Here is a 26381-nt window from a genome sequence, read left to right on the forward strand (position 1 = left end):
AAGAATAATTGTTGACCACATAAGTCAGTAAAACTGATGATAAATGGGAATGTCTCAGGTATTCCCTCTGAGAAAGTCTTAATTCATTAATTTTTGAAGATGGAAGGATAGACACAGTGTACATAGATAACTTTCTGTGTGGTTGGCCACAAAACCTCTGCTTATTACATTATAGAAGCATTATATATTAATATAAAGAAGGCCCATTTTCTTCAAGGTCCCTTCTTACAATGCTGTTGACTTTTTATTTGTTTTGTTTAAACTAAACACTTTGAATGAGTCATAACAAAGGCATAGCAATGTTCATGGGCAACTATATTTTTGTTTTATGCTAAGGGGAAACAATTTCTGTGGAATTATTATGGTAGTTCTGAAAGGAATGGTTAGCAACAGTAATCAGTGCTCAAGGCCAAGCTATTTGAGAACCGCAAATGAAGAAAGGGTTATAAACATATCCTAAAAGCAGAGTAAGAGTATTTCAGAACCTTATTTCTGAAGTTTGCAATGAAGGGCTTTCTCAAAACAGAATGCCAGGCTGTTGCTTTGTTGACAATGTTGTCTATTAAATTATTTTGAATTAATATTTTTGTTCATGGGGCAAAAGTTGATTATTATTTTTTAAAATAAAATAAGACTGTTAGTTTAAAAAAATCACGCACAAAATTGCGTACAGTCACATTTTAGCAGATAAACAGATTTAGCTGCTCTTGCTATGCAGATACTGTATTGGTATTAGCTCAGATGTGGACTCTTTGGAAAATTAACTATGCTAACACTTTGTACCCAGAACCCACTGTTGGATTGTGGGTTCACTGACTCCATCATAAGATCTGTCTTATTATGCAAATGAATACATAATTCAAACTAATGTGAAACTAGTTAAGAAATTTGTTTAGATTAACAGAAATGCTTCTGCCCCCCCCCTAAAGTTCTTTGGGGGGAGCATGTGATCCTGAAGCTCACAAGGAAAGAATATCTCATTATCATTTCTCTTTTCCTGCCTTAAACTTGGTCATTGATCCAGTCAACAAAAGACATTTTCTCCTTGCCGCAGATGTTTTACATCTTCCTTTTACATTTATATACATTTCTGCCAAGGCATTCTAGAAGGTCAAAATAATAGATGCAATGCAAAGGAGTAATGGGAAAGAATAGAGTATATCATGCAAAGCAGTAAAGGGAAAGAATAGCCGAAACCAATCACATTCAAGTACCAGCTCTTGCATAATGTTCCATCATAGTTACATATTTACTAGTTTACATAATAGGTGCTGCTCTGCTATTCATTAGGATTCCTTATCCCTTAAGCCTGTTGCTTAAAAGTGAATACAGTATATTAAATGTTTTTGCCTAAAGCCAATCAAAATATAGTTTGATGAAGAGCTGTAGTCAGGATCCAAAAAAAGCTATTTAGGCATGCCCAAAGACTTATGCGTGCTCAGTGGGATTTTTGACTTCTCTTTCAACTATTTGACCCAACTGTATCACAAACATGTCACAAAAAGTTGCTTATACCATGTGGCTATTGGGGAAATTTATCCAATATCCAAAACTGTTTGCACATCTCTTTGAATTGTTCTCCAAGTAAAGATGGAGGCAATTGTAATTTGCCCGGCAAAAACCCACTCCAGTTTCAACTGGTGTTTTGGCTGCGGTTCTGTCTTTTTGTGGAAGGAAAGCTTAATCATATAGCAGAGCAGCCGGCATGACTGGTACCTTTTGTGAAGCAGCGAAGTCGTTCTGTGATGGAATGAAGATTGAATTGCATCTTATCCCTGGAGAGGGGGACGCCTTTAGGTTAGAAAATGAAACCTCTGCAAAGACACTACAGAAGCTCTCTTTTGCACTGTAAATTTTGCTTCTAGAAAAGGAAGCACAGCAGCTTTCTTATAGTACAAGTATGTGGTAAAGTTATCATCCTTCTGACCAAATATTTGGGGAAGTAAAAATTAGCTTCAATTTCAGAGTTATTCTGTGGAGAGCAGGAGCTCATTTTAGCAGTGCATTTTTCACACAGCACTGTTAAACTGTGGTAATCATTTCCATAAGGTAGGTATAGCATGGCTACCAATGCCTTTACAAGAGGATAACAGTGGTACCTCAGGTTACATACGCTTCAGGTTACAGACTCCGCTAACCCAGAAATAGTGCTTCAGGTTAAGAACTTTGCTTCAGGATGAGAACAGAAATTGTGCTCCAGCGGCGCGGCAGCAGCAGGAGGCCCCATTAGCTAAAGTGGTGCTTCAGGTTAAGAAGTTTCAGGTTAAGTATGTACTTCCGGGACGAATTAAGTACTTAACCTTAGGTACCACTGTACACAAATGCTTGGAGGAAAAGGCTTTATGAGGCTACTAGCCATGATGGCTGTGTTCTGTATCCATGCCTTTGAATGTCAGTTGCTGGGAGCCACAAGTAGAGCTGTCACTTGTGGGCTTCCCATAGGCATCTGTTTGGCCAACCTTGATGCATAGACTTCATGACTGGAGAAACTCTTTGATACAATGCAAACTTGAAATGAACATGACTTATATGTACTTGATTCTCAGCCCTGAATGTATGACTTCCCAAATTTGAACTTGGATTCAGTGCTTGCATGATGATGTCACGGGAGCCCTTGTGATCCAGTAACTGAACATAGTGTTGGACTGGAATCAGTGACTTGAGGTCCGAAGTCTACTACATAGGCTCATGTAAATCACTGTCTCACTAAGAAAATACTTGCACATTATTTACCTATTTTGTGTAACTTTGATTTCTGTGTAGGGGAGAAACTATTTAAAGCTTTGACCATTAGGAGTTAGTAGCTTATGTTTTAAATTATGTCCAGTGTTGAATTAGCGTTGCTATTTTATATAAACTGCATCACATTCTTTGATTTAACATACATTTCCAAACCTATCTTTTGCATTCTTAAGGAATACAAACTTTGTTTTATTTTAAAGGAATGGTGAAACCAAGCATGTGACTTAACATCAAATTACACGTTTCTACAGTAAAATCACAGGATACAAGTATCTGTGATTAAAGGTTACCTGTTAATGATAAATAACAATCATCATCTTCACACATTGTTGCCTTGTCACTGTGAAGAGATATTTGATATTATTAATAATTGATACACAACTATTTAAGATACACATTACTACACAGTCCTTGTATATTGGGCCCTTGTTATAGCTTCACAAGTCTGGCAATAAGCCTGGGATTGCCAGCATTTTCCTGACAGACACTGTGCTATCAATTGCATGTCAGGTAGATATTCAGCAGGTGCAGCTGTTCCTATCACAGACTCTTTTAGGTAGGGGAAAATTGCACTTATCAAATTTCTGACGCTTATGCTATATGCTAGTCTTATACATAGAACTTCTGTCAGAAGAAGAAAAAATATCACCCAGGACCATCAAGAAGACATTCCACTTTGATTCAAGTCCATTTCTTCTGGCTCATGTTGGAACATATTTATGTCATTTATGAATATCTCCTGAATTTTTCACATATACTGGAAGCCGCACAGGAATGATTGAATGACCAAAGACAAGGAAATGTTAGAATTGAGATACAATTTCTGCTTACCACAGGGAGAGTGTTTTCAGCAGTGTCTACACAATGGAGATTATATCTGTACCAGCTTCAGGTTCTCCTGCATGAAGTGTGCAAATGCTATTCTGAGTTAATTCTTAGCTGTCTCAGTTTAAATAATGACCTGAGCAAGACCTTAGTACCTCATCAAGATTATGAATCCTTTCTGCTTTCCCTCTTTCGTATCATCAGTTCATTTGGAACTCTTGAGAACTGTGCCATCCACAAGTGCCATCCTATAACATAGTATATGAAGTTCAATTCATTATCCTGAGGTCTGAACCAATGCCATTTTATTTCTCTCATTAAGACACTGTTATTACTGTAGTCCTTGCCAAAAAGGTTAGGGTTAAGAGCTTGTCAGCATTACTCCTCTTGGAAGAAGATCTTCTTGCTGTAACGTTCAGATACTTAATTCAAATTGATAGAATTACACCATGGGTGGGCTTGTTCTTCTGTTTTATAGAGTTTGAAGAACTTGACTTTGACTTCAGGTTTAGTAGCTTGAAGAATCCTATAAAGAGGTTGGATATTTCGGAACACATCTTTGATCTGCATTAAGGGATTACTAGTTATATAGCAGAGTCATTGCTATTGGATTTTCTTTCAAGCTATGCTGCTGATACACTGGGGAAGTCAGTTAACCTGTCAATTCTTGTAACCTGTCAATTCCTGTAACCTATTCCCTGATCAAAGTTTTGGCAGGTTCTAGTTAATATCAACATCACTGGAATTCTTAGTTTAGGTTGGCATACATCTTTAATATAAAATCTTCATTAACAGTGCCCCCTTTAATGTAATGGCAGGGGACATTAGCCAGGTGGATATTTTCCTTTTCTTTTATTTGTATACCAGGAAAAGCTTCTCTGTGTGTTGTCAGTCTGAATCGGGGCTGCGGCCAAAAATGTGCAAACCTATCATGTATTTTACACATACATTTTTAGCAGGAAAAAGCTACAGACCCTTAAATGTATAGGGAATCACAAGGTGAGATTACCAAAGGAGAACCCAAAATACACAATAAAAGAAACATAAACCAGTAACTCCCCACTCACAAACACATTTAAAAGGCCATTTAATGTCAATCCACCCAAGGGCTGGTTGTAGAGAAACATTTTTGCCTAGTAGCACCTAAAAATACATAATGAAGGTGTCAGGCAAGCCTCCCCCGGGACAACCTCCACAAATGGATACACCTGTTCTCCTGTTGCCATCCTGCAGATCTGTCATGGAGGAGGCACACAAAAAGGGCCTCAGATTATGATTGCAGGGTCTGTGTCCGTTCATTATTCACTCAGCTTCTGCCTCTAACGTATTCTGTCTCTCTCTCCCCATCTGTCCCATTACCCAGCCGTTCTTATAGGGAAAAAGAAATTTGAAAATAGCAAATGTGTTTGGGAATGAGCTGGAGGAAGCTAGGGAAATATAGGGAACCAAAAATATAAGCAAAAGGGAGTGTCACAGGTCTGATGTATTTATTCAACCTTAACACAGAGACACAGACCTGAACAAGGTACTCTATAGCACTGAAAGCAGAAGTTCATTTTCTACTGAAGTGACACGAGGTCGATAAGATTGTAGCCATAAAGCACCAGATGTTTACTTTCTGGTGTTTTTTCTAGAAAATTAAAAGGGGAAAAAATCACCCACTGTTATTACACAGGAAGGAAGGCACTAGATAAACATATGCTACGTTCATAATCACAGCTACACCTAGGTTGCCAGAATAGTCTCAGTAAGTGAATTTTGTCTGTGATAAATGCCTTATTAATTTATGAACGTTGTGGGGGAAAATCCATTTAATTGTATGTTACTGTTCAGATTTGCTAAACGTTTATATAGGCCATATAATTATTCAGTCAACCCATTATTTTGGCTTTCTGCTTAACAATATATGCAAGAGTAAGCAAAATCTGTGATTATAGATAATACCTTTACCATCTAAAAGGAGAAGGAGGCACAAAACCAACACAAAATATAGATGTTATTTAAGAATTAATGGTTATGCCTTGCATTCTGGCAACAGGGCAATAACTTACCTATTTGTCAACTATTTGTGTTGGATTAAGCCTGCAACCCTATCCCTTGGTATCAATAGCTGGGTGGTGGGAGAACTGGGATGCAACAAAGTGTCCTTTCCATTAAGAGAGGACCAATCCTGTTGGGCAATAGTCAGTGGAAAGCCCCCAAAACCTGACATTTCACAGTGGGGCAACAGAGGTTTTAGATCTGCTGGATCCAAAATCCTACAATCCTTGGGTCCTTCAGCTGTGCCAGTCTTGAGCTGACCATGGGGGAGGGCCCCTGAATTCTATCTTAGCCAGCAGGCTCTTTCACTGCTCTGCCCCTCCCCAACCCCTCATTAGGATTGCTCTTCCTGGTGAATAAAAGTTTTGCTGGATTAATAAGCCTTATATGATGAAATAGGTTTTCCCATTGCATGTATGAGTGAATGGCTCATGCTTCTAATTGCTTGATAATGTATTGTCAGTTGTTTTCATAAATATGGCCCTCTGAATTAAATTATGAAGGTCCACATTTCATTCTGGATTTTTTTTTTTTTTAATACTTTCAAGGCTGGTAAGTTTGTGTATATCTTTTGAACTCAAAATGCTGTATATGATAAACAATTTGCTTGCTACCTGGTAAACACTGTAAAGCACTTCATAACTAAATGGGTAAGGCTACAATCCTTTAAATGCCTTCCTGGGAGTAAGTTCTATTGAATTAATGGGACTTCTGGGCATACGTGCATAGGATTTCATTCTAATATAGTACTGTTTAACAAGAGAAAAGTTGTACGATGCTGGGTACGGTACAGTATCTATGCTGTAGACTAACATTTACATTATGAAATAATTGGAACAATCTCCCCGAACAGTTGGTGCAGAGAATTCATGCAGAAGATTTCCATAGGCCTGTTTCCTCCCTTCTTATCTATCTGTATGCCAGTCATGCACACAGACAGCATGATGGGACAGTAGCGAAATTGATAATATGAACATGCTTCCCTATATTGCCATCCAGTTATATCTTCTAGGATCATGGATTGGGTTGAGAGAGTTGGATGGGCATATGTGAAGAATATGCGGATATCCCATTCTGTTTAACATTCCATTGTGCCATCTACAACAATGGCTTGTGCATGCGCCTACTATTTTAAAAGCAGGGTTCTGTAACCTGTGGAAATTCTGCACGCATATAAGCTGCACCTATATTTTGAATGAATTGTGCCCAATGTGTTCAACATGTGTAGCAAATATTAATTCTGATGGAATCTCTTTATGTTTGCTTTAGGGTCGACCCTATTCCATATGACACCCCGAAACCAGCAGGCCACACGCGGTTTGTCTGCATCTCAGACACACACTCCAGAACAGATGGAATCCAGATGCCTTATGGGGACATCTTGCTTCATACGGGCGATTTCACTGAGTTGGGGCTGCCTTCTGAGGTTAAGAAGTTTAATGACTGGTTAGGTAAGGAATTACTGCATTTTGGTGACCCCAATTAACCTTTGCGATCCAAGTGTCACTTACAGCCTCCTAATTGTGTTAAAGCTTTGAAGAACATTTACCCCTAGCCTTGTCATTGTGCTATGTTCTCTTTCTAGTCAAAACATGTTTCTGTTAATTGAGCATGGATTTATATGTTTGTTCTTATATTTTCAGTACTTGATGCTCAGTCATTTGGTATCACACGATGACAAAAGCTGAATAGTTGGAGGGGCAGCTGTAACCACCCTGCTGTTCCTGTTCTGGTGGTTAACTGAGTTTCTGTCCCTGTGCAAAAGATGAATGATTAGCAAAAATATAACTACTGTTCCTACTTTATGCGGTAGAAAATGTGCCTCGAAAGGGTCTCTATAGCAGCAAAATGCTGTGAGATGGACATATGTTTCAGATAAAGGGGTGCAAGCATATTAACCTCCTTATGACTGATGGCTTCTCATATGCATTCAAGTCTCCAAGGAGCAAGGCACCTGTTGCCTAGCTGAATTTTGCTAAGTATATCCTAACAGCCCACTGATCTTAGTGAGCCTCTAATAAGTTGGCATAATGGTTTAACAAGTAAAATGAAAGACAGCAATGATAGCTCTAAATCGAGGTATTGGGTATCTCTGTCATGTGAGAAATCTTGAGGCCAATTGTGTGTGCCTAGGTAACTTGGGGAGATTAGCTCAAAAAGGGAGAGGAGGGTAGTAAGAAGACTAAAATGGCAAGTTGACCCTTAAGAATGAACTAGCCTTCGAAAAAAGTTTTACTTGTCTAAATGAAACTGCATCATTATAGAAAAAGCCTTTTAAAACATGGCTTTGACACTGCCCTCTTACGGCTTGTGTCTAGTGACCGTGTCGCTAAAGGCCCCTAATGGCATCATTAAATCCCACTGGATTCCCTTGGAAGCCCCTGGGGAGATGAGAAAAGTGAATTTTTTTTCATAAAAGGATTTTTTTTTTTGTTGGGGTGGGGATTAACAAGAAAAGGAAAGAAATAGTTCTTCCACATTTTGGCTTTTCTTTACCCTTTATCCCCCTCTCTGTCTATATCGACCATCTTCCAGTTTATTCCCCATTCCAATTTGATTTGTAAACCTTTTGTCTTACTTTGGACATTGTTTCTCCATTTCTTTTGCCTTTGAAGGCATTGGAGGGGGCTGGACTAAATGACCCCTGGTGTCCCTTCCCATTCTACAATTCTTGGTACTGGGACTGAATACTAACGGTGTTGGTCTTATATTTGAAATGGTTCGTGGCTATAATAATTTAAGGACAATCCTGTCTTCATTAATATTATGCATGCTGTTTTGAGTTGCAGCATTGCTTCATAAGGATAAAGCTCCCTTCTGATAGAGTGTAGGGAACGGTCTAAATTGAATTTGCTTTGGGAAATTACTTTGAAATATTTGTTTATATCATTATCATACTCTGCTTCATCAAAATTTGCTTGTAGAGTAGTTTACAAAAATCAAATAAAATACAGTCACAAAACAGAGTGTCTTCATAATTGCTCCTCTTCAAGGTTGCAGACGCAAAAGTTGACTAATCTTCCCATAATCTCCAGGAGCCACAGAGCAGAGCTGTGGTCAGCTTCTCTGCCACTCTAGGGAACCTCTTGCTTTCCAGATGCAACTCCTATAATCCCTGACCATTGGACATGTTTGCTGGGGCTGAAGGGAGTTAGAGTACAACAACAACTGAAGGGTCACAGATTCTCTAGCCCTGTTCTACCTCAGTATATCTCAAAGGCCAAAGCATGCTCAGTGTATCATGGAATATACTTTGCCTAATTAATTCACATGACAGCTATATGCCATGTATCAGGATTGCCTTCCTATTTAATTATTTAAATAAATTGTTTGCAGTAGTCTGGAGTTAGCATTCACATTGTTGGCAGGTCAGTTTATGGAGATGTCCAGAGCACTGTCCAGTCCAGTATTAATGGATGTTTTTCAGCTGGTGCTGTTTCTGGCTGTTGTTGTTTAGGCTTATTTGACCACATGCGTGTTTGATCCTTGCTCTTTGTGCTTATAAAATCCATCTGGGAATGAAACCTTTTTGGGCCAAGCAGGTTATAAATTCACCAGTACAAGAGGAAGTGGTACTGAACTTGCCTGAATGTGATGGTAGTTTGATGCACCTGAAAAAACCTTTCCTTGGGCCAGAAGATTTCAATAACTGCAGACCAATGGCAAATGTTTCCTTCCCAGATGAAGTTCTAGAATACTTGGCCACTGATCAGATCCAGGTTCTCTTGTTGATTTATCCATTTAAATCAGGCATTGGACCTAATTTTGGTACCATGAGTAACTTGTTTGCCCTGTGAGGGATAATTTGTGTAGGGATTGTGACTCTGCTTGCTTTTCTTGATCTCCCAGAGGCTTTTAATACCATCGGTCATGGTATATGTTTGGGATGTTTGTGCAGGCAAGAGGTAGATTTGCAATCGTCGTTTTGCTCCTAACCTGGATGGTCAATCCTAGAAAGTTGTGCTGGAGGTTTCTTGCTTGGCCTTGTAGAACCTACAGAATAAGGTTCTTCAGGACTCAGTATTAACCCCTATGTCCAAAGTCCGTTTTGGGGGCCTAATTCGGCCCGTTGGTCAGTTTAATCCGGCCCCTCAACAATTTCAATCCTAAAAAAGGCTCAACAACTTCAATCCTAAGAAAAGGTTAGTTCTTTGGTTGGCCCCCACAGCCCTTCACTTCATTAAATCTGGCCCTCTTTGAAAAAAGTTTGGACACCACTGCAGGCCTATACCATTTACTTCTACAGGAAAGCACTGAGTGGAGTTTTGAAGAGTGTTGCCTCAGTATACCAGATGACATCTAACTCTACCTCTTCTTTTCATTTCAGTCAGGTGTGGTAGCCAGTGTGCTTTGCAAGAGCCTGATTGCAGGAATGGGTGGGTGAGAGCCAAAAAGTTGAAGTGTGTGGCGCTCTTTCTGGAGGATCAGGTTCACAGAATAGGGTTACTATTCAATCAGTTGCTGTCATTGAAGGGTACATGTGGATGCCATTTTAGTCTGGTAGTCCAGCTAGGTCCTCTATCTGAATGCTGATAACCTAGCACTAACAATCTAACTCTGGTAATCTCATGTTTGGATTTCAGCAATGTGTTAAATATGGTGTTGTCCTTGGTTCAACTGATACCGAATTTAGCAGCAAGGTTGCCATTGGGGATTAGGTGATCAGAATATTTTATTCTAGTTCCAGTGTGTTTCTGGGCCCAATTCAAGGTGCTGGTTTTTATAAAGCCTTACACAAATTGGGAACCCAATGCTTGATGGACACCTCTTCCCATATGCACTTGCCTGTGTCATAAGGTAATCATCCCTGCAGGCCCTCCTCTGTGCCTCCTCCTACTGAAATTTGGAGGGTGGCCATAAAGAGAGGTGGCCTTTTTGTTAGTGGCCCTATTCCTGGGGATACTCTCCTCAAAGACGTTCACCTGGCACCCACGTTACATTTCTCCCAAGAGATTTTTGCATTTTTGACAGTATTAACATATTTTATCAGACAGCATTTTAACATAATTTATTGGGAATATTTAATCTGATTGGGTCTTCTGCTTGTATTGTACTCTGTTTTGCTTTGTTATTGTTCACTTCTGAAAAATATTATGGTGTTATTTGCTATATTGACGGTTTTTAATCATTTTAAATTGTCCGTCATCTAAATGCTTTGGAACAGATGACTACTATTACTACTACTACAACAACTAGTAGTGTATTAATAATATTTATATGGCAGTGCCAGCTCCAGCCATGCCCGCTGGTATATGGTCCCCAACCACCTAGTCAGTTGCATATGGTCTTCTGAATCAAAAGGTTTGCTGAGCCCTGATTTAAAAGGTCTATAAAGCAGTTAAAATCTACAAAATAACACTAAAAGTAAACCCAACAACCAGAAAGCATCCAATAAATAAATAAAAGCATGAATAATATTTAACAGTAGAAGGCCCAGAAAGGATAACTATTGAGAACAACTGCAAAAACCAGCCTCTTCAGACAATAAGCAAGAATCGGAGGGCCGCAAGGGCTTTCAGAACAAGAATAAACTTGGCTTGATACAAAAAGAATGAGCAGGAGATGAGCTGAACAAACCTTCCCAAGAACTGCCAAAAATGCTCTATCCTGGGTAACAAACCATCCTCTGTATGGAAAGGAGCATGAAATCTAAAGGTCATAGCCAGCATATTAAATTGAGTCTGGAAACCAATTTATAGTCAATTAAGTAGAAAAGCCTACTTAAGAGTCTAGCTGAGTGAACAGTTTAGAATCTGATCTTCAGTGTAACTAATCAAAGTTTATTCCTTCCCCTTCCTCTTCCTCCTCATGGATTCCTTTACTATCCCTATATACTGTTATCCAAGCCTGTCATTCTACCTCTCATCTCTGCTTTTCATTAGCCCATCAGCTAACTTTGATTCTTCCTTCACATACATGTCTACTCAGAAGTAAGTCCCTTTGGATTCAAGGGGGGGGGGCATACACCCAGGGGAGTGTGTGTAGCATTGCAGCCCTTAAGTTTCTTCTCCTTCTCCTTGACTGATAAATTTTCATTATTGGTTTTGCATGAAAGTCGTCTTAGCTTGTACACTGCATGACCTTTGTGGTCACTTAGTGATTACACACGCCTGCTGAGGTAATTTATTCACTTTGTTTTGGTGTGAACATATCCCAGGGGTCTTGTAACTGCTGTAATCACTTGACCCTAGTGACTGTTAAATGCTTTAAACACAGTTACTTTAAATTTATAATTGTTTTCATTAAAAATCCCTTATAGTAACTTAACTGACCTTGCAGTAAACACAGCATTATGGGCTAAGGGAAGAATTAAAATTATTATGTGATGGCTAGTGTATGTTTTGTCCACATACATTCTCAGATGTACAATTCACATTTCTACCTTTACTGTGTAGCTGTATATAGAGCAAGCATACCTTAAAGAGTCCCTTTCCCTGGAGTAAACCCCATTGAACATATGGGACTTGCTTCTGAATAGGCTTGTATCAGTTTGCATTGGAAAGTATGTAATTATAGCACTTGTGGCATAATACAAAATATTTCTTGCCATGCTGTGTACTTGGAAGTAGCTGAAAAACAATAAATATGGTTATTAAAATCAGTCTCATGATACAGGTTAACTCACATCTTATGCAAGGGTATGGTTTCAGGAGACCACACATATACACAAAAGCAGTAAAGCCAGGAACCCCTGCAAGATGGAGGTCAGCCTACCTGACCTTTAAGCTAGACTCTGGGATGTTGCTAGAGCCCTTGTGCTACCACTCCAAAGCTGGGTTAGCCCATGATTGCAGCTTTGTACAGAAGTGTGTGTATGGGAAATAAATAGATGGAGAATGGGTTTCCACTGCTCTCCATTCCTTCCTTCCTTCCTTCCTTCCTTCCTTCCTTCCTTCCTCTCTCACCTACCCGTACAAGTTACCTGTACTGTGTAGGGTGAAGTATAAAAATATGTTGTAACTAAATGGTCCTAGCATTGTAATCCTTTACCAATGTTATAGAGGACCTTTGCTACTTTCAGTTAGGTTGGCTTCCTATGTGGTTATCTTTTTGTTATCAAATTCTGAAATCATGTTATCATACAGAACTCCCAACAGAAAGAAGATCATTTATGTCATTTATTAGCTTTGTCGTATCACGTATTGCTGCTGTGGTTTCCTTTTGTTAACACATTTTCTTCAGGACTGTCCAAAAATATTTTGCCACCCTGAGCAGCTGTACTTAGCTTTAGTACATTTGAGCTGTGTGATGCAAAAGTTGCACCGGCAATGTCTGCAACATCATAAGGGGCTCTGGACTATCCCTCTTGGATTGCACACTGCCTTGTTACCTACCATCCCTAAAAATATGCCTGCTCCTGGCAAATGTTTGCATTGCTTGCACAGTTCTAAGTTATGACTGCCACATGGGATGTTTATTGAAAGACTTTTCAAATAAAGCTCGTGTTCTTCTCCACTCCAGTGCATAATGAGCATGCAAAGTGAAAGTGGAAGCCCAGCTAGAAATGTGTGTGAATAGCTAAATTATGTGGCGCTCACCTTTGTCATGCAAAACGGAGCCAAAAAAAACCCACAACAAAGCAAAGTTTTCAAGAAAGTTTCAAGTTGAGCTGCAAATACTGATGAGGAGTCAAGCTGATTGTCAGTTTAAATTTTAAACTTTAAGCCTGTCTCTTGATGCAAAAAAAACCTGATGCAAATAGCTGCTGTGGAAACATCAAAGAAATTTACATCTCTGCAGCATTTTCCAACATGGTGAATTATTGTAGATGTCAGTGGTCTTACTGCAGTATTTATCCAATTTGGTTGTTTAATGCTGATTTGCATCTCTTGAGTAAATTGTGAATAATATTCTTCCTCACTTGTATATTTTCACTAGAATATCATTACAGTTTTTTTTCTGTCTAGGAGAGGAGATATAATTACATTTAATTTTTGTTTTGAGCTTCTATTTTCTTAGCTAAACTTTGGTTTCCCTCATTGGTTTCAGTGCAAATGTACTGATGTAATCTGGTCTGAATAAATATTAGTTCATGTGTTATTGACAGAAATAAGACTCTAATGAAGATATTGCTGAAGTTTTGGTCAGCTACTGTACTGTTTTTCTGCCTTTTTTGGTTTGTATTTTTAGACATTGATATGGCTAGTGCTTCTCTCAGGCAGAGCAGCGCCTCTGTGTGTTAAAGCTTGTGAGTCATGGTGATATGTGACTTGGGATTAGAGAAAATAGAAGTGTTTGGTTTAACCTTTTGACTAATGTAGAGGAGATGATAACACTTGGAGGGCAGAGATAAGGTGGCAGTTCACTGTGGGCAGGGATATGAGCAGACGACCAGTTTTAATCCCAATTTGTGTCTGTTAGCTCACATGGAAATCTGACAAACAGATTCAGGAGTCTGATGCTGTAGTAGAGTTGCCTGCTTTAAAATATTTACTCAAGATAATTTACTACATTAGAGTAAAGCAATGTTTGCAATAAAACAATGCATAATAAAGGCATGAAGACTTGAACTAGATGATTAATGCTGAAAGCACAGATCACTTGTTCAGCAGGGAAGAAGGAGGTGTATTTGGCCTTATACACCCACACCATAAGGGATCAGTGCTATCCAGTACTTTTTTTTCTTAAAAAATGTTTAGGCGTACTTTCATTTTGACTCAAGAAAACCACCATTTTATCATTCAAATCAGGAAAAACAAATACAGTAAATGGGCAAAAGTACAAAGGACATGTATTACCTCATGATGATGAAAAATAGTAATTTTCCTACTCACATTGAAATACTGCCTCTCAATGAGGCTAAACTTTCGTCAGTAAAACACACACATTCTACACTGCTTCACACATTAAACGCTCGCTTCCGACTCAGGAAACACCTTGACAGAAAATCCGGGGTAGCAATGGAACTGATGATCCACCGTGCTAGAGAAGAAACTATTTTTTTAAAAAAATTAGTTTCTTCTCTCATTACATTCACAAAACGTTTAGGGGTATGTGTACCCCAGCGACCCCCCAGAAAAAAAGCACTGGTGCTGTCCAAGAGCACAGCTGCTGTCCCTGTTTGCAACTGTACACTCTGTTTCCAGTCTAGGAAAGGGAACCATGCATATGGTTCCAGATATTCAATCTGGCAATTCGGCCCTGGCCAAATATGTAGTGCTTATTCCCTGTTGGTGCACGTAGTTCCTGATCCACTCTCACACACTATTCTGCTTTCTTGTACACATTGCTCTTGGGGCACATGGGTTTTTAAGTAGTTAGAAATCTACTTCTATTCCTCTACGACATTTTCGCTTCCCCCCCACATTATTGCTCCCCTCAATATAGCATATTAATTTTGGGTTTATGGCCCTGCTCTGCTTTTCTCATGGTATATATTACCTGAGTAAGTATAGAAAAACTGAACTGATAGTAATTTCTTTCATTTTAAAAATATGATTTTAAATCAGCCTTCACATGCATTTAATTTTAATTCATTTTTATCCCCAATTGTATATTCGTTGCTTATTTTAATATTTTAAACTTGCATTTATTTAGGGGCAGAAAGTCCACAAGTTTGTCTTATACTCAAAAGTACTGGCATGTATGTTTTGCTTAGGTCTAGCCTTGAAAAAATGCAGGATATTAGAAAGCTGTTTCCCCCCCTGAAATGTGGGGTATCTGGAATTCTCTGGGGTTTCCTAATATATAATGAATGAAAATCCTTTGAAATAAGGCACAGTCCTCAAAATTAGCAGCATATAGTTATCCTCTGGTTTGTTTGTTTTTAAAGTCTATAAGCTTTCTTGAAGTAAAGGGCACTTTGAAGAATTCTTGGGTGAAATATTCACAGTATGAATCAAATCTTAGTTTGATTTACTCTCTCATTTTGATGCCTGCCATCTGGAACTTGCTTTACTCTGTATTGCTTCATTTTCTTATGTCCAGAATGAAGATTTACTGTAAAGCGTCATTTTGTGGCACTCAACCCTTAGTTTTGCATGCCCCCAATAGCTGTGATTGAATAAAAATGCTAATTTAAATAGTCCAGGGGACTTGGTAAGTTTAACTATATCTTTAGAAAGCGATCTCTTTTTAGGACTCTACTTTCATTAATGGACAGGGCGCGTATCACTTTGAACAAGAGCTTCTGAAGTACTTAATCTGAAGGCTTGATTCTTGGTGCTCAGATACCAACCTTTCTGTGTCTCAAAACCTTCTGTAGATACTTCTCTCATAAACTCCTTTAATAAAGGTACACCACCCTGGAATCTTCTGATAGTAGGTGTGGGTGGGTGTCAAGAAACACTTTAAGCAAACGAATGAATAATTGGAACATACCATATTTTTCCGCATATAAGGCGCCCCCTGTTTTTTTGAACCCAAAATTAAGAAAGTAATATTTTAAAATAGTTAGGGTTGCCATATTTCAAGAGCCCAAATCTGAGCCTGACCACCCATGCCAGAGCCCAAAGCTGAACCTGAACTGCCCAGGCCAGAACCCAAACCGAAGCCCAGACTGCCAGAGCCTGAACCCTGTGTATTCACCATCCGCGTACAGTCGTACCTTGTTTCTCAAATGCCTTGTAACTTTTAACGTTTTGGTTCCTGAATGCCACAAACCCGGAAGTAAATGTTCCAGTTTGTGAATGTTCTTTGGAAGCCAAATGTCTTCCGGGGCTTCCGATTGAGTGCAGGAAGCTCCTGCAGCTAATCTGAAGCTGTGCCTTGGTTTTCAATCATTTTCGGAAGTTGAACAGACTTCCGGAGCAGATTTCGTTTGAGAACCAAGGTACGACTGTATAAGATGACCCCAAATTTTTTACTTTTTTTAAAAACAAGATTGTCTTATACACAGAAATATATGGCAGTATCTTTTGATTATGCTTACTGTGCAATAAATTGAGGCAGGTATTATGATGCATATAGAAATAGAAATAATTCCCCCCCCCATATTTTTAAAACATTACATTTTAATGTGTTTTATATTGTGAATATTTGTTGGCTACCAAGTATGCCCAAGACATAATCACAGCATGAATTAATGTAACTTTGTTTTAGAAGCATGGGAGGTTTCTTGTTGCTTCTATATTCAGCAGGCTTTTCAGTGATTCCATTAACATAGGTAGGGCAATTATTTGAGCAAATGTTAGTTGAGTTAAGGACAGTTAACTAATCTTCTTCCCACACCCTCAGCCCCAGGTCTGTGTTTGCATTTGTTTCGAAGTAACAACTTTAGATTATTTCCTGTCTAGATCTTCCCCAAATGATAAAATAACTGCTACAGATAGTTAGTGATAACTACTAGTGAAACAAAAGGAAGAGGGCCCATTGGGTAAAAACATTACATACAGTCATACCTCGGGTTAAATATGCTTCAGGTCGAGTGTTTTCAGGTTACACTCTGCATAACGTGTTCCGTTACATCCGGGTTTCGATGGGTTGCGTTCGCTTCAGGATGTGAACGGGGCTCTGGAACGGATCCCGTTCACATCCAGAGGTACCACTGTATTATGAACATGGTCTTTATCATCATCTGAATTTCTTGGAACTTGAAGTTACATCAACAGGTTTCAATGTATCAAAAATGTAAACACACAGACAGAGAGAGAGGCAGGCAGGCAGGCAGACAACTTAAAAATAAAAAATAGCAAAATTAGATGAGTGTGGTGAAGAGTCATGAGTTTACTCAGAATTTCTTGAATATTTCTATTTTGTTTTTACCTGTTAAAATGTCAATAATTTACCTGATAAATGTCAATAATGCAGGGGGGCGGAATCTTCATTTCTTTTCATTTATTTCCCATGTGTTGTTGAATTATTTATGTACAGTTTCTAATATCTAGGCAGAGAAATACAACATTTCTTTGTATATATGCTTCTCTCTCTGCACTGAATACATGTATATAATAAAAGCAAAACAGAATCCTTTGCATTTGTTCGGGCATTGTTTTCCTGCACAGTGCTATGGAGGAGCAGCCTGAAACAGAAATGTTTGGGCGGGTGGAGAAAGCACTGCAGATTTTAGCATAATGTCTGGTGTTCAAAGAAATTTTATCTCATCATAAAGATTAGCAGGCTGTGTAATTCAATTTAAAATTGGTTGGCGGTGCCCCCTCTATTACGGAGCCTTTTTGCTTTATGCCGTATACGACTGTAAGGCCCAGGCTGCATGGCAGACGATATTTAGGGCTCTGTCATTGTCGTTGTGCTATTTCTTTTTCTTTGACTATTCACCATAATTGTTGGTGAATGTGAGCATTATGTTAGAATGAGTTAAGAAAATGCTTGCTCAACTGAATGTCTCCCAGGCTTGCCCTCTGTGGTAGGAAATGAATTTTCTCTGGTCAAGCAACCACTGAGTGAAGGTTTTCTAAGACTATTTGCTACTAACAGGGCTTGAGTCTTAAAACTCTCACGTTAGCATTTATTCACAGTATTAGAGGAATTACTGTGTCACTGAAAACCAACATGCAGCAACTTATGTTAATACAAGGGTGGCAAACCCTCACCTTATTGTAATTACCCATACCAGGGGGTTAATCAAGTTTCGTAGAATTACTGTCTTTACAAGAAAAATAGGTAGTTTTCTGAACCATGCTTCCTACTGGGTATTAGGGTTCAGTTTGATTTGCTAATTAATCCTCTTGTTTCCCTGGGCCAGTAGCCAGCATCTAAGCCCTGGCGTTTTTTGCTTTGGTTTATTACATCAAGTGTGCTTGCTTTCCCCTAAAGGATACAGAAAAGTGATGCAGATAAATCTTGTGTTGACTAGAGGCTTGTTTTAGAAAATTGTTGGAGATTGTGGAAAGAATGGAATTTAAGCAAATTTTGCAAAGCGTACGCTGCACTGATGAAGCACAGAAAATACCTGTAAGGTCAGGTACAGAGAGAGAGAGAGGTTGGTTCAATAACAGAACAAAGTAATATGCTGTGAAACAATACCAGCTGCATTTCACAGAGAAGACTGAAACAACAAATTGGAATCTTAAGGACTTAAGAGGTTTTTATGATGACATCAACTTTTCAGATGCATAAAGCGTCGTTAGTAGGCATTGTGTATGCATATATGTAAATGAGCATAGAGCAAAAAAAGGAGTGTTGCTAAATAGCAGTGAAATACAGAGAGTACAGTCTGTAAACTGATAAATTCAAACCTCTCATCAAGAGGCTTGATTCTAATTTGTTTAGGGATGAATAGAGACGATGACTTGCTGTCCCACTATAGATGATCATTAATTTAACTGATGTTATTGGCAGTGACTGCTTATTTAGCGTATATTTATGCTTTAATTGAATTCTTACCAACAGTAGTATTTGCATTTCATTGACATTTTACCTCATTTCCCCTCTTACACCTTACCTTTGTGTACATGTACCCTTGTTGCAAGATACACACTTGACTGGTCCACAAAAGCATATATCAGGCACGTCCAACTCCCAAGAGACTGCGATCTACTCACAGTATAAAAGAACTGGCAGTGATCTACCCATTATCATTGGAGGATTGACCAAAATTGTTGAGCTTTTTTAGGGAGCCAAAGTTGTTGAGCTTATTAATCTGTTCGTTTTTAAAGTACCACAAACCTCTTTGTTTTGTTTTCTGCAAGAAACTAATCCACTAGTACATGCTGCAGACAAGTTTGATGTTTACAAATACCTGGCTGAACCACTGAGTGAAATGGCAAACTAAAAGGTCAAATATAGCAACTGTTCAATTTAAAAAGGCTGAAGTTGGAAGTTTAAGTTGAATGGTTCAAGTTGAAAGGGGGGGGGATGCAAAATGAGAATTAGAATTGGGGTTTCATGTTATATTTGCAAATTAAAGGTTCAGTATCCACAATGTGGGCAAAAAAAAGCACTTCTTCACAGAGCATGTAGTTAAACTATGGAATGTGGGTGGGGCATAATAATAATAGGCAATGATGGCCAACAACTTGGATGGCTTTAACTTGATAACCAGAAGGTTTGTGATTCAAGTCACCCAGGGACGGCTGTGGGCAGGATTCCTGCATTGCAGGAGGTTGGACTAGATGACCCTAGTGTCCCTTCCAACTCTACAGTTCTATGATTCTTCCCTGCTGTGGTCCTGAAAACAATCTCTCATCTAAGGGTGCTCTTTGTAGTGAGAGGAAATCCCCATTGGTGTGAATGGGCATCTCTTTCCAATGCAAACAGCAGCTTCAGATGATATTAGACCCATTAGAAACCATGAACTCAGTGGGCCTACTCTGATTAATACTTCTAAATGGATGGTGTTTCAGAATACCGGTAATTTTTTTTTTTTTTACTGTACAATCAGATTTGTATAAGAAAGATCCATTGCTCTTTTCTCTTGGGGGATATGTTAAATACTTTTCATTCTCTATATAGACTATCTGGTGCCGGTGGATAAGTTTGTTGGAATTACATTTTGAATAAAGGAATTTTTCACCCTTTGTATAAATGAATGCAAAGTAATTATTTGGAAGCATTAGTACTGTGTATTGTGGTTTTTTGGGAGGGGGATTTATCAGCAGTAGAGTATTGTTTCCTTCCTTCCCAAACTTCTTGCCTAAGAGTAGAGAACAGCTGTGAAGAGTATAGAACATCTAGAAACAGGAACGTACGTCTGGGGAGTCCTTACTTTGACAAATGTCTTCTTCACCTAGATATGTTTAAATGATTTCCAGAATCTGACTGACTAGAGAAGACAAACCATTACAGCTGTATTGGAAGCATAGGGCTATTAATAAACAAGTGCATCCGTAAGTGCAGCTGTAAAAACAGTCATGCCAGACTTTGAGATGAAGGTGGCAAAACCTTACTGGTGGGGAATGTAAATAAGATGCAAATTGTTAAAGCTTCTTAAGTGACTGAAGTGAGAATTATGTTAACTTTCACTGCTAATTACTAGTTCTGGTGAAGTGTACTTGTCTTTTTATGTCATGGTGCTTGAGATTTTCAAACAACACCCTGTAACTTGAGTGTGTTTGTTTGAACAGAATCCTAGAACTTGAGGTGATAGGAAATCAAGGAATACATTGTTGGCTAACTGTGAAGAAGGCTGTCTGCTCTTGACTTGCTATAGTTGCCAAAGTATATATTTCACAAAAGATTTGAATGCACAAACGCTCTTCATACAAGAATCTTCTGACACAATACAGCAACTTTTGCATCTACAAAAGCAACTTATAATTTCGTTTTATAATTTACTAAAAATTATATAATTACTCAGGATAAAAGTCTTGGCACGGCCAGTATTAGAAGAAGGGAATCTACTTTCCTAATCTTGTGCTTTAGCAACTCTTAACAGAGCCACGTGTGAATGATCAAATGTTTTCAGGGGTAAAGAATAGCAGTGGTGGCATTTTCGCATCATTGCTTGTATATATGCTTTCTGGGGAGTATTTTAGGTGAGCTACAATCTCTCCTAAAACATTGGTCTTTGGTAGCATATTATTTCATGGGTACTGATAGGGATACTGTCCCTTACAAGAATTAAAACAAGTTTTATATCACCAGAATAGATAGTGATATATATATATATATATGTGTGTGTGTGTGTGTGTGTGTGTGTGTACATACACACGCATGCGCGTGCACACACACACACGTATATGTATATATGGGGAAGTATTTTCTAATGCACCACTGTTATTATAACTGCTTCCACAAAGTTGTGCACTATTTTTCTATGCCTCTTGCTTCAATCTCCTGACTTAGAATTGTACTCAGGGAATCTGGAGAATTTGGGTCCAAATTATTGTCTGCCCTTTAGCCCTAAACCTACTTTCCAAAATATTCCTAGAATTTTCCATCCCCTCTTGGCATTCATCACAAGCAACCTTTGACTTAGTGAGTGCCAATACACACCACCACCCATTCCTTTCTTTCATCCCTATATATTAAAAGCTGGAGTAGTGGTGGCGGCAGCAGCAGCAGCACTGGTGAGGGTCTTCCTCTCTTCCCTTGCTACTGCTGGATGCTGAGGATTCCGGGAGGATCATTCATAAGAGCCAGAAGCTGATACAGTGGTACCTCAGGTTACATACGCTTCAGGTTACAGACTCCGCTAACCCAGATATAGTACCTCGGGTTAAGAACTTTGCTTCAGAATAAGAACATAAATCGTGCTCCGGCAGTGCGTGCTTCAGGCTAAAGTGGTGCTTCCGGTTAAGAACAGTTTCAGGTTAAGAACAGACCTCCGGAACAAAGGAAGTACTTAACCCGAGGTACCACTGTAGAACCAACTCCTAGAACCCAATGAATCTGTATTGCACTCTTCTTAGCCATCAAACCCAGATTTCAAGCTCTGGTTTGGAACGCAATCTAACTGTGATCAGTGCTGATGCAGATTTAAGACTTCATTTGAAACTAGGGAAGCCAAAGAACAATTTGAAACACTATGTGCACATTAGGCTGTAGAAGAAGTTGATCATCACTGAGTTGATTGGTTTTAGTGTGTGCATCTGCCTGCTGTGTTAATTTTATACATGTTGAAAGTGCTGCTTTTAAACACAGGACAAGTTTTAGAAATCGGCACACACTCCCAAACTGCAACCAGACATAGAACAACCTAGGAAGAATAGTGCCTTGTGATTTTGTTGAACATTCCTAAATGATTAGGAACAATAAGCCAAAATTCTGGATAACATTATATCTAACACTGGAGTAATAAAACACTTTTGAAGCAATTCTTCTGTCACATGTGAGCAATTTAAGAAATTACAGATTGATTTGAGTTATGGCAGGCTAACTAGAATGTTGAAATTATGATGCTTAGGCTGTTCTTAAAAACATCAATATATTTCAATATATAATTATCAGTAATGGTGAATTGTTATCATTACGTTTCAAGCACCTTGTGCTCTTAATTCACCCTCGCTCAAGTGGCAGCTGAGGTATTCATTTAACTACCTTTTGGGAAACATGTGCTAGGAAAAAGCCCCAAGGTTTTCTTTTGAATTATATTAAGCAGGGCAGTGCTGTCTAATTCATACTGACTCGCTGATAGTGATGTAGTTATCTGAGCTTTCAGGCTTTTGTAAGAAGCTTCATAAAAGAACAAATAACTATAACATAATAAGCATGAGAATAAAGAGCCCTCTTGCATCAGACTTAAGGCATATCTAGTCCAGTGTCGTGTTGCATGCAGAGGTCAGCCAGATGCCTCTGGGAACCCCTCAAACAGAACATGAAGGCAATAGCTGCTGTTGCTCCACAGCAACTGTTCTTCATAGGCCTGCTGTCTCTTACAGTGATGAGTAGCATATAGCTGTCATGAGCAGTATCCATTGATCTTCTTGGCATCCACAAGTTGGTTCAATCCCTTTTTTAAATAAGCAGAGGCTATGGCTCTTGAGGCAGTGAATTTCATAGTTTAATTATGCACAGGGTGAAATGTTTCAAAGACAATGCAAATGTAATTAGTAAATGACATTTAATAAATGTATATCGTCAATTGGGACGCGGGTGGCGCTGTGGGTAAAACCTCAGTGCCTAGGACTTGCCGATCGTCAGGCCGGCAGTTCGAATCCCCGCGGCGGGGTGAGCTCCCGTCGTTCGGTCCCAGCTCCTGCCCACCTAGCAGTTCGAAAGCACCTCCGGGTGCAAGTAGATAAATAGGGACCGCTTACTAGTGGGAAGGTAAACGGCGTTTCCGTGTGCTGTGCTGGCTCGCCAGATGCAGCTTGTCACGCTGGCCACGTGACCCGGAAGTGTCTGCGGACAGCGCTGGCTCCTGGCCTATAGAGTGAGATGAGCGCACAACCCTAGAGTCTGGCAAGACTGGCCCGAACGGGCAGGGGTACCTTTACCTTTACCTTTTTATATCGTCAATACACAAATAAAGACAAGCAGTAATTTACTAAAGCTCTTCAGAAGTTTGTTTTACCAAACGGTGTACATTTAAGTGAGAAGACATTACTATTTCACCTGTGCTCAGTAAACTTTTGAGTTTTGGGGAGATGGGTTTGTTAGTCTGTTTCACCATCAAAGCTTGTGATTTTGTTTTTCAAAAGTGTTTTACCTTACAAGGCAATTTCAACACTGTTTTATTATTATGTATTTCTCCGGTTTTATAAATCATCAAAACGGAATGAAATGAAGAAAAATATCAGTTGATTTATTTGGTAGTGTCTTCCAATTCATTTTTATTTTAAATATTTTGGCAAAGGTTGGAAGTCTGTTATCCAATTTCCTGAAATAGCTCAATAAATCTTTATAAGTGTTGGTCCAGTCTTTCTTCTATGAAAACAGCCAGGATTGTGTTTGAGCTGTTTCTGGCCTTTATCCAGCACAAGCTAATCACTTGAAACTCTCATAGATTTTGGTGGAAGAGTTAAGCACATTCTTGGCTCTCACCAACAGCAGTAGGACATAGAAGAGCTTACCGTTGGCTGGATCATGCCATCTGTTTTTCAATTGATCCACTCCAAAAGTCTAATTGTTTTCAAATTTTGCTTGAGCAAGATATGCAGTCTGAGTCCTTTCATGTGTTTCTTTCTAAGCCCTACTGTTTTAAAATTCTAAATAGCAGCATTCTCGTGGTCTTTGAAAAGAAAAAGTATTTATAAATGGGAAAACCTAGGATCATCCTCCAGCACCAACATGAAGTTGATAATTAGTTTAATTACAGGCAGAAAAGTATTTCACAAGATGACCTTCTTTCCTCTTTGTACAAGTATTCTACTTCCTTTTTATTAAGAAAAAGGAACCCCTTAATTACAATTGTAAATTGCAGAAATAAAGGCAGATGATGTTAGAAGTATTTCCAGGGATGTTTGCTTTAGGTTCTTTGTTTTGGTTCAGTACAAATGATTAAAATTGACTCTTATGTCTTTGTACAAGGTAATATCCACTTCTGAAGAATTTGTTCAAAATCTGGAGATTAGGTTATCTAGTGAATGAAGATTCTACAAAGAAATAGATTTGTGTATTGATGCCTTTAGAAATATTATTTGATGGCAATAAAATGTCCACCGAAATTCCCTTCTGAGAGGAGAAAATGGAGTTTGTTTGCAGTAATTGCATTTTCAAGCATTTACTCTCTCACTTTCCAATATAAGTTAAGCCAATTGAAACCTGTGATTTGGTTTTGCTTAGCAGCAAAGGTACCATGTAAATTGATCTGTGATGCACTTCTAGAAAAGGCTTTGAAAGTTTTGAAATTGAGATGGCATTTTCTTATTAGATTTAGATAGTATGAGGATTCATTTCTATATTTTAGCCTAATGTAATATTAGCCAAAAATGTTCTTTTTCAATTTGCCTTTAATCAAATTCAAGACACCCATTTCTGTTTAGGCCCACTGGCAGTATGAAGGGTAAAATTATTTTCATGGTATATACGGTGCAGTCATAGTAAAACCGTTTAAAATCACAGTAAGAGACTTAAAGTAAGAGACTTGGAGTACAATTTGTGATCCCTAGTATGTTATAATTTACAAAATTCCAAAAGAAAAATGGATAGGCTCTGTTCAAAACAAAAGAAAGCTTGAATCCAAGTCATGAGTGCTCTGGTGTACATATTAAGATTATGGACATTTAGTCTTTCCTTTTTACCCATGTGGAAGCTGTGGCTGGCTACACTCATATTTTTCTGCCCCCCACTCCCACCCCAATGAAGTGAATGCAGAAGCTTTTGTGGGCAGTGAAACTTAGAGGACACACACACAGTTGCACCATAGAGTGAGTTTCAATTATCAGCAAATATAGCTGCCAACTCTGCCATAATACACACATACAGTACGACCAAATTACACATGGCATTACATATGTGGTTCAACATCATATTTAACTTTTAAAGACACGAAAAAGCAGATGTTTGGGTCCTGAATCATGATCGGGACTGCTGTGAACAAGGAGGAAGTGTTCGCCGCCGCTGCTGTTCCTGTAGGTTTTACACCTCCAGAGCAATTACTTGTAATGGAAGGGAAGTTTGCCTTGGTCCCAATTGAAGCTTCTTCCTGATACAAATAGCAGCATGTATGTAGTTTGGCGCTCAGACAGCACTATTACAGGACTTAATGATGCCAAACCATCTGGGGTTCATTCCCTGGATCATTCTCCAACTAATATAAGCCGCTACCTGCCAGCAGTGTCCTTCTGCTGTCTACATAGGGCAATCAGATTAGATGCATTGTCAAAGTATAAATGAACACAAAGCTAACATTAATAAAGGCAACAACCAGAAACCAATGAGAGTCTCCCAGGACATACTGCTGTTGACCTGAAAGTCACTATTCTTCATCAAAAGTACTTCAAAGGGAGATTCCAGCGTAAAAATGCTGACCTAGAATTTTTCAACCACTTGGTTCCTGTTGAGGCCTAAATATGTACAGTTTTATTTCCCATTTGTAGTTGCTAGGTAGCATAGTTAAGCTAGAAAGATTTTTATCACCAGCTACTGCTAATGTGAATGGTGATTGTGCTGCTTATATATTGTCACAGAATGTACCTTTTGCATTTCATTGACATTTGTGCCCACTATGTGTTTGTCACCTTTATGTCTGCCTGCCTGTCTGTCTCCAATGAGAATAACATTTTGTGTATCTGATGATGTGAACTATAATCCATGAAAGCTTTTGCCATAATAAATCAGTCTTTATAGTGTCTGATCATAAATAGAAAATGATCTTGAATATACTGGTTACAGAAGAAGCAAACAGTGCTGAAGTCCTATAGCTTTCTGACTAGGTTCTGTGCAGCTAATTCTAAATTATTCTTGTGCAAATAAGGAATGAGTGCCAAAACTCGACCTACATTTATTCTCCATATTACATTTTTTCTGCCATCTGCTTGCAGACTATTGGG

At 38.8% G+C, this 26381-nt stretch overlaps 1 protein-coding gene and 1 long non-coding RNA gene across 4 annotated transcripts in view; one reads left to right on the forward strand and one right to left on the reverse strand.

The window, feature by feature from the left end:
* MPPED2 (metallophosphoesterase domain containing 2) overlaps nt 1-26381 on the forward strand; it is a 121380-nt gene that overhangs the window by 32588 nt on the left and 62411 nt on the right. For all 3 annotated transcript variants that reach the window (XM_083441789.1, XM_083441791.1, XM_083441790.1), the window contains exon 3: nt 6877-7058. In XM_083441789.1, the coding sequence (XP_083297915.1) occupies nt 6877-7058 (182 nt within the window). The remainder of the gene's footprint in view (nt 1-6876; nt 7059-26381) is intronic.
* LOC310682362 overlaps nt 1-26381 on the reverse strand; it is a 599763-nt gene that overhangs the window by 29932 nt on the left and 543450 nt on the right. The gene's annotated exons all lie outside the window — the stretch shown is intronic.

The sequence above is a fragment of the Podarcis tiliguerta genome (assembly GCF_965153285.1).
Source record: "Podarcis tiliguerta genome assembly, chromosome: 1".
In the NCBI taxonomy this organism is placed as follows: Eukaryota; Metazoa; Chordata; class Lepidosauria; order Squamata; family Lacertidae; genus Podarcis; species Podarcis tiliguerta.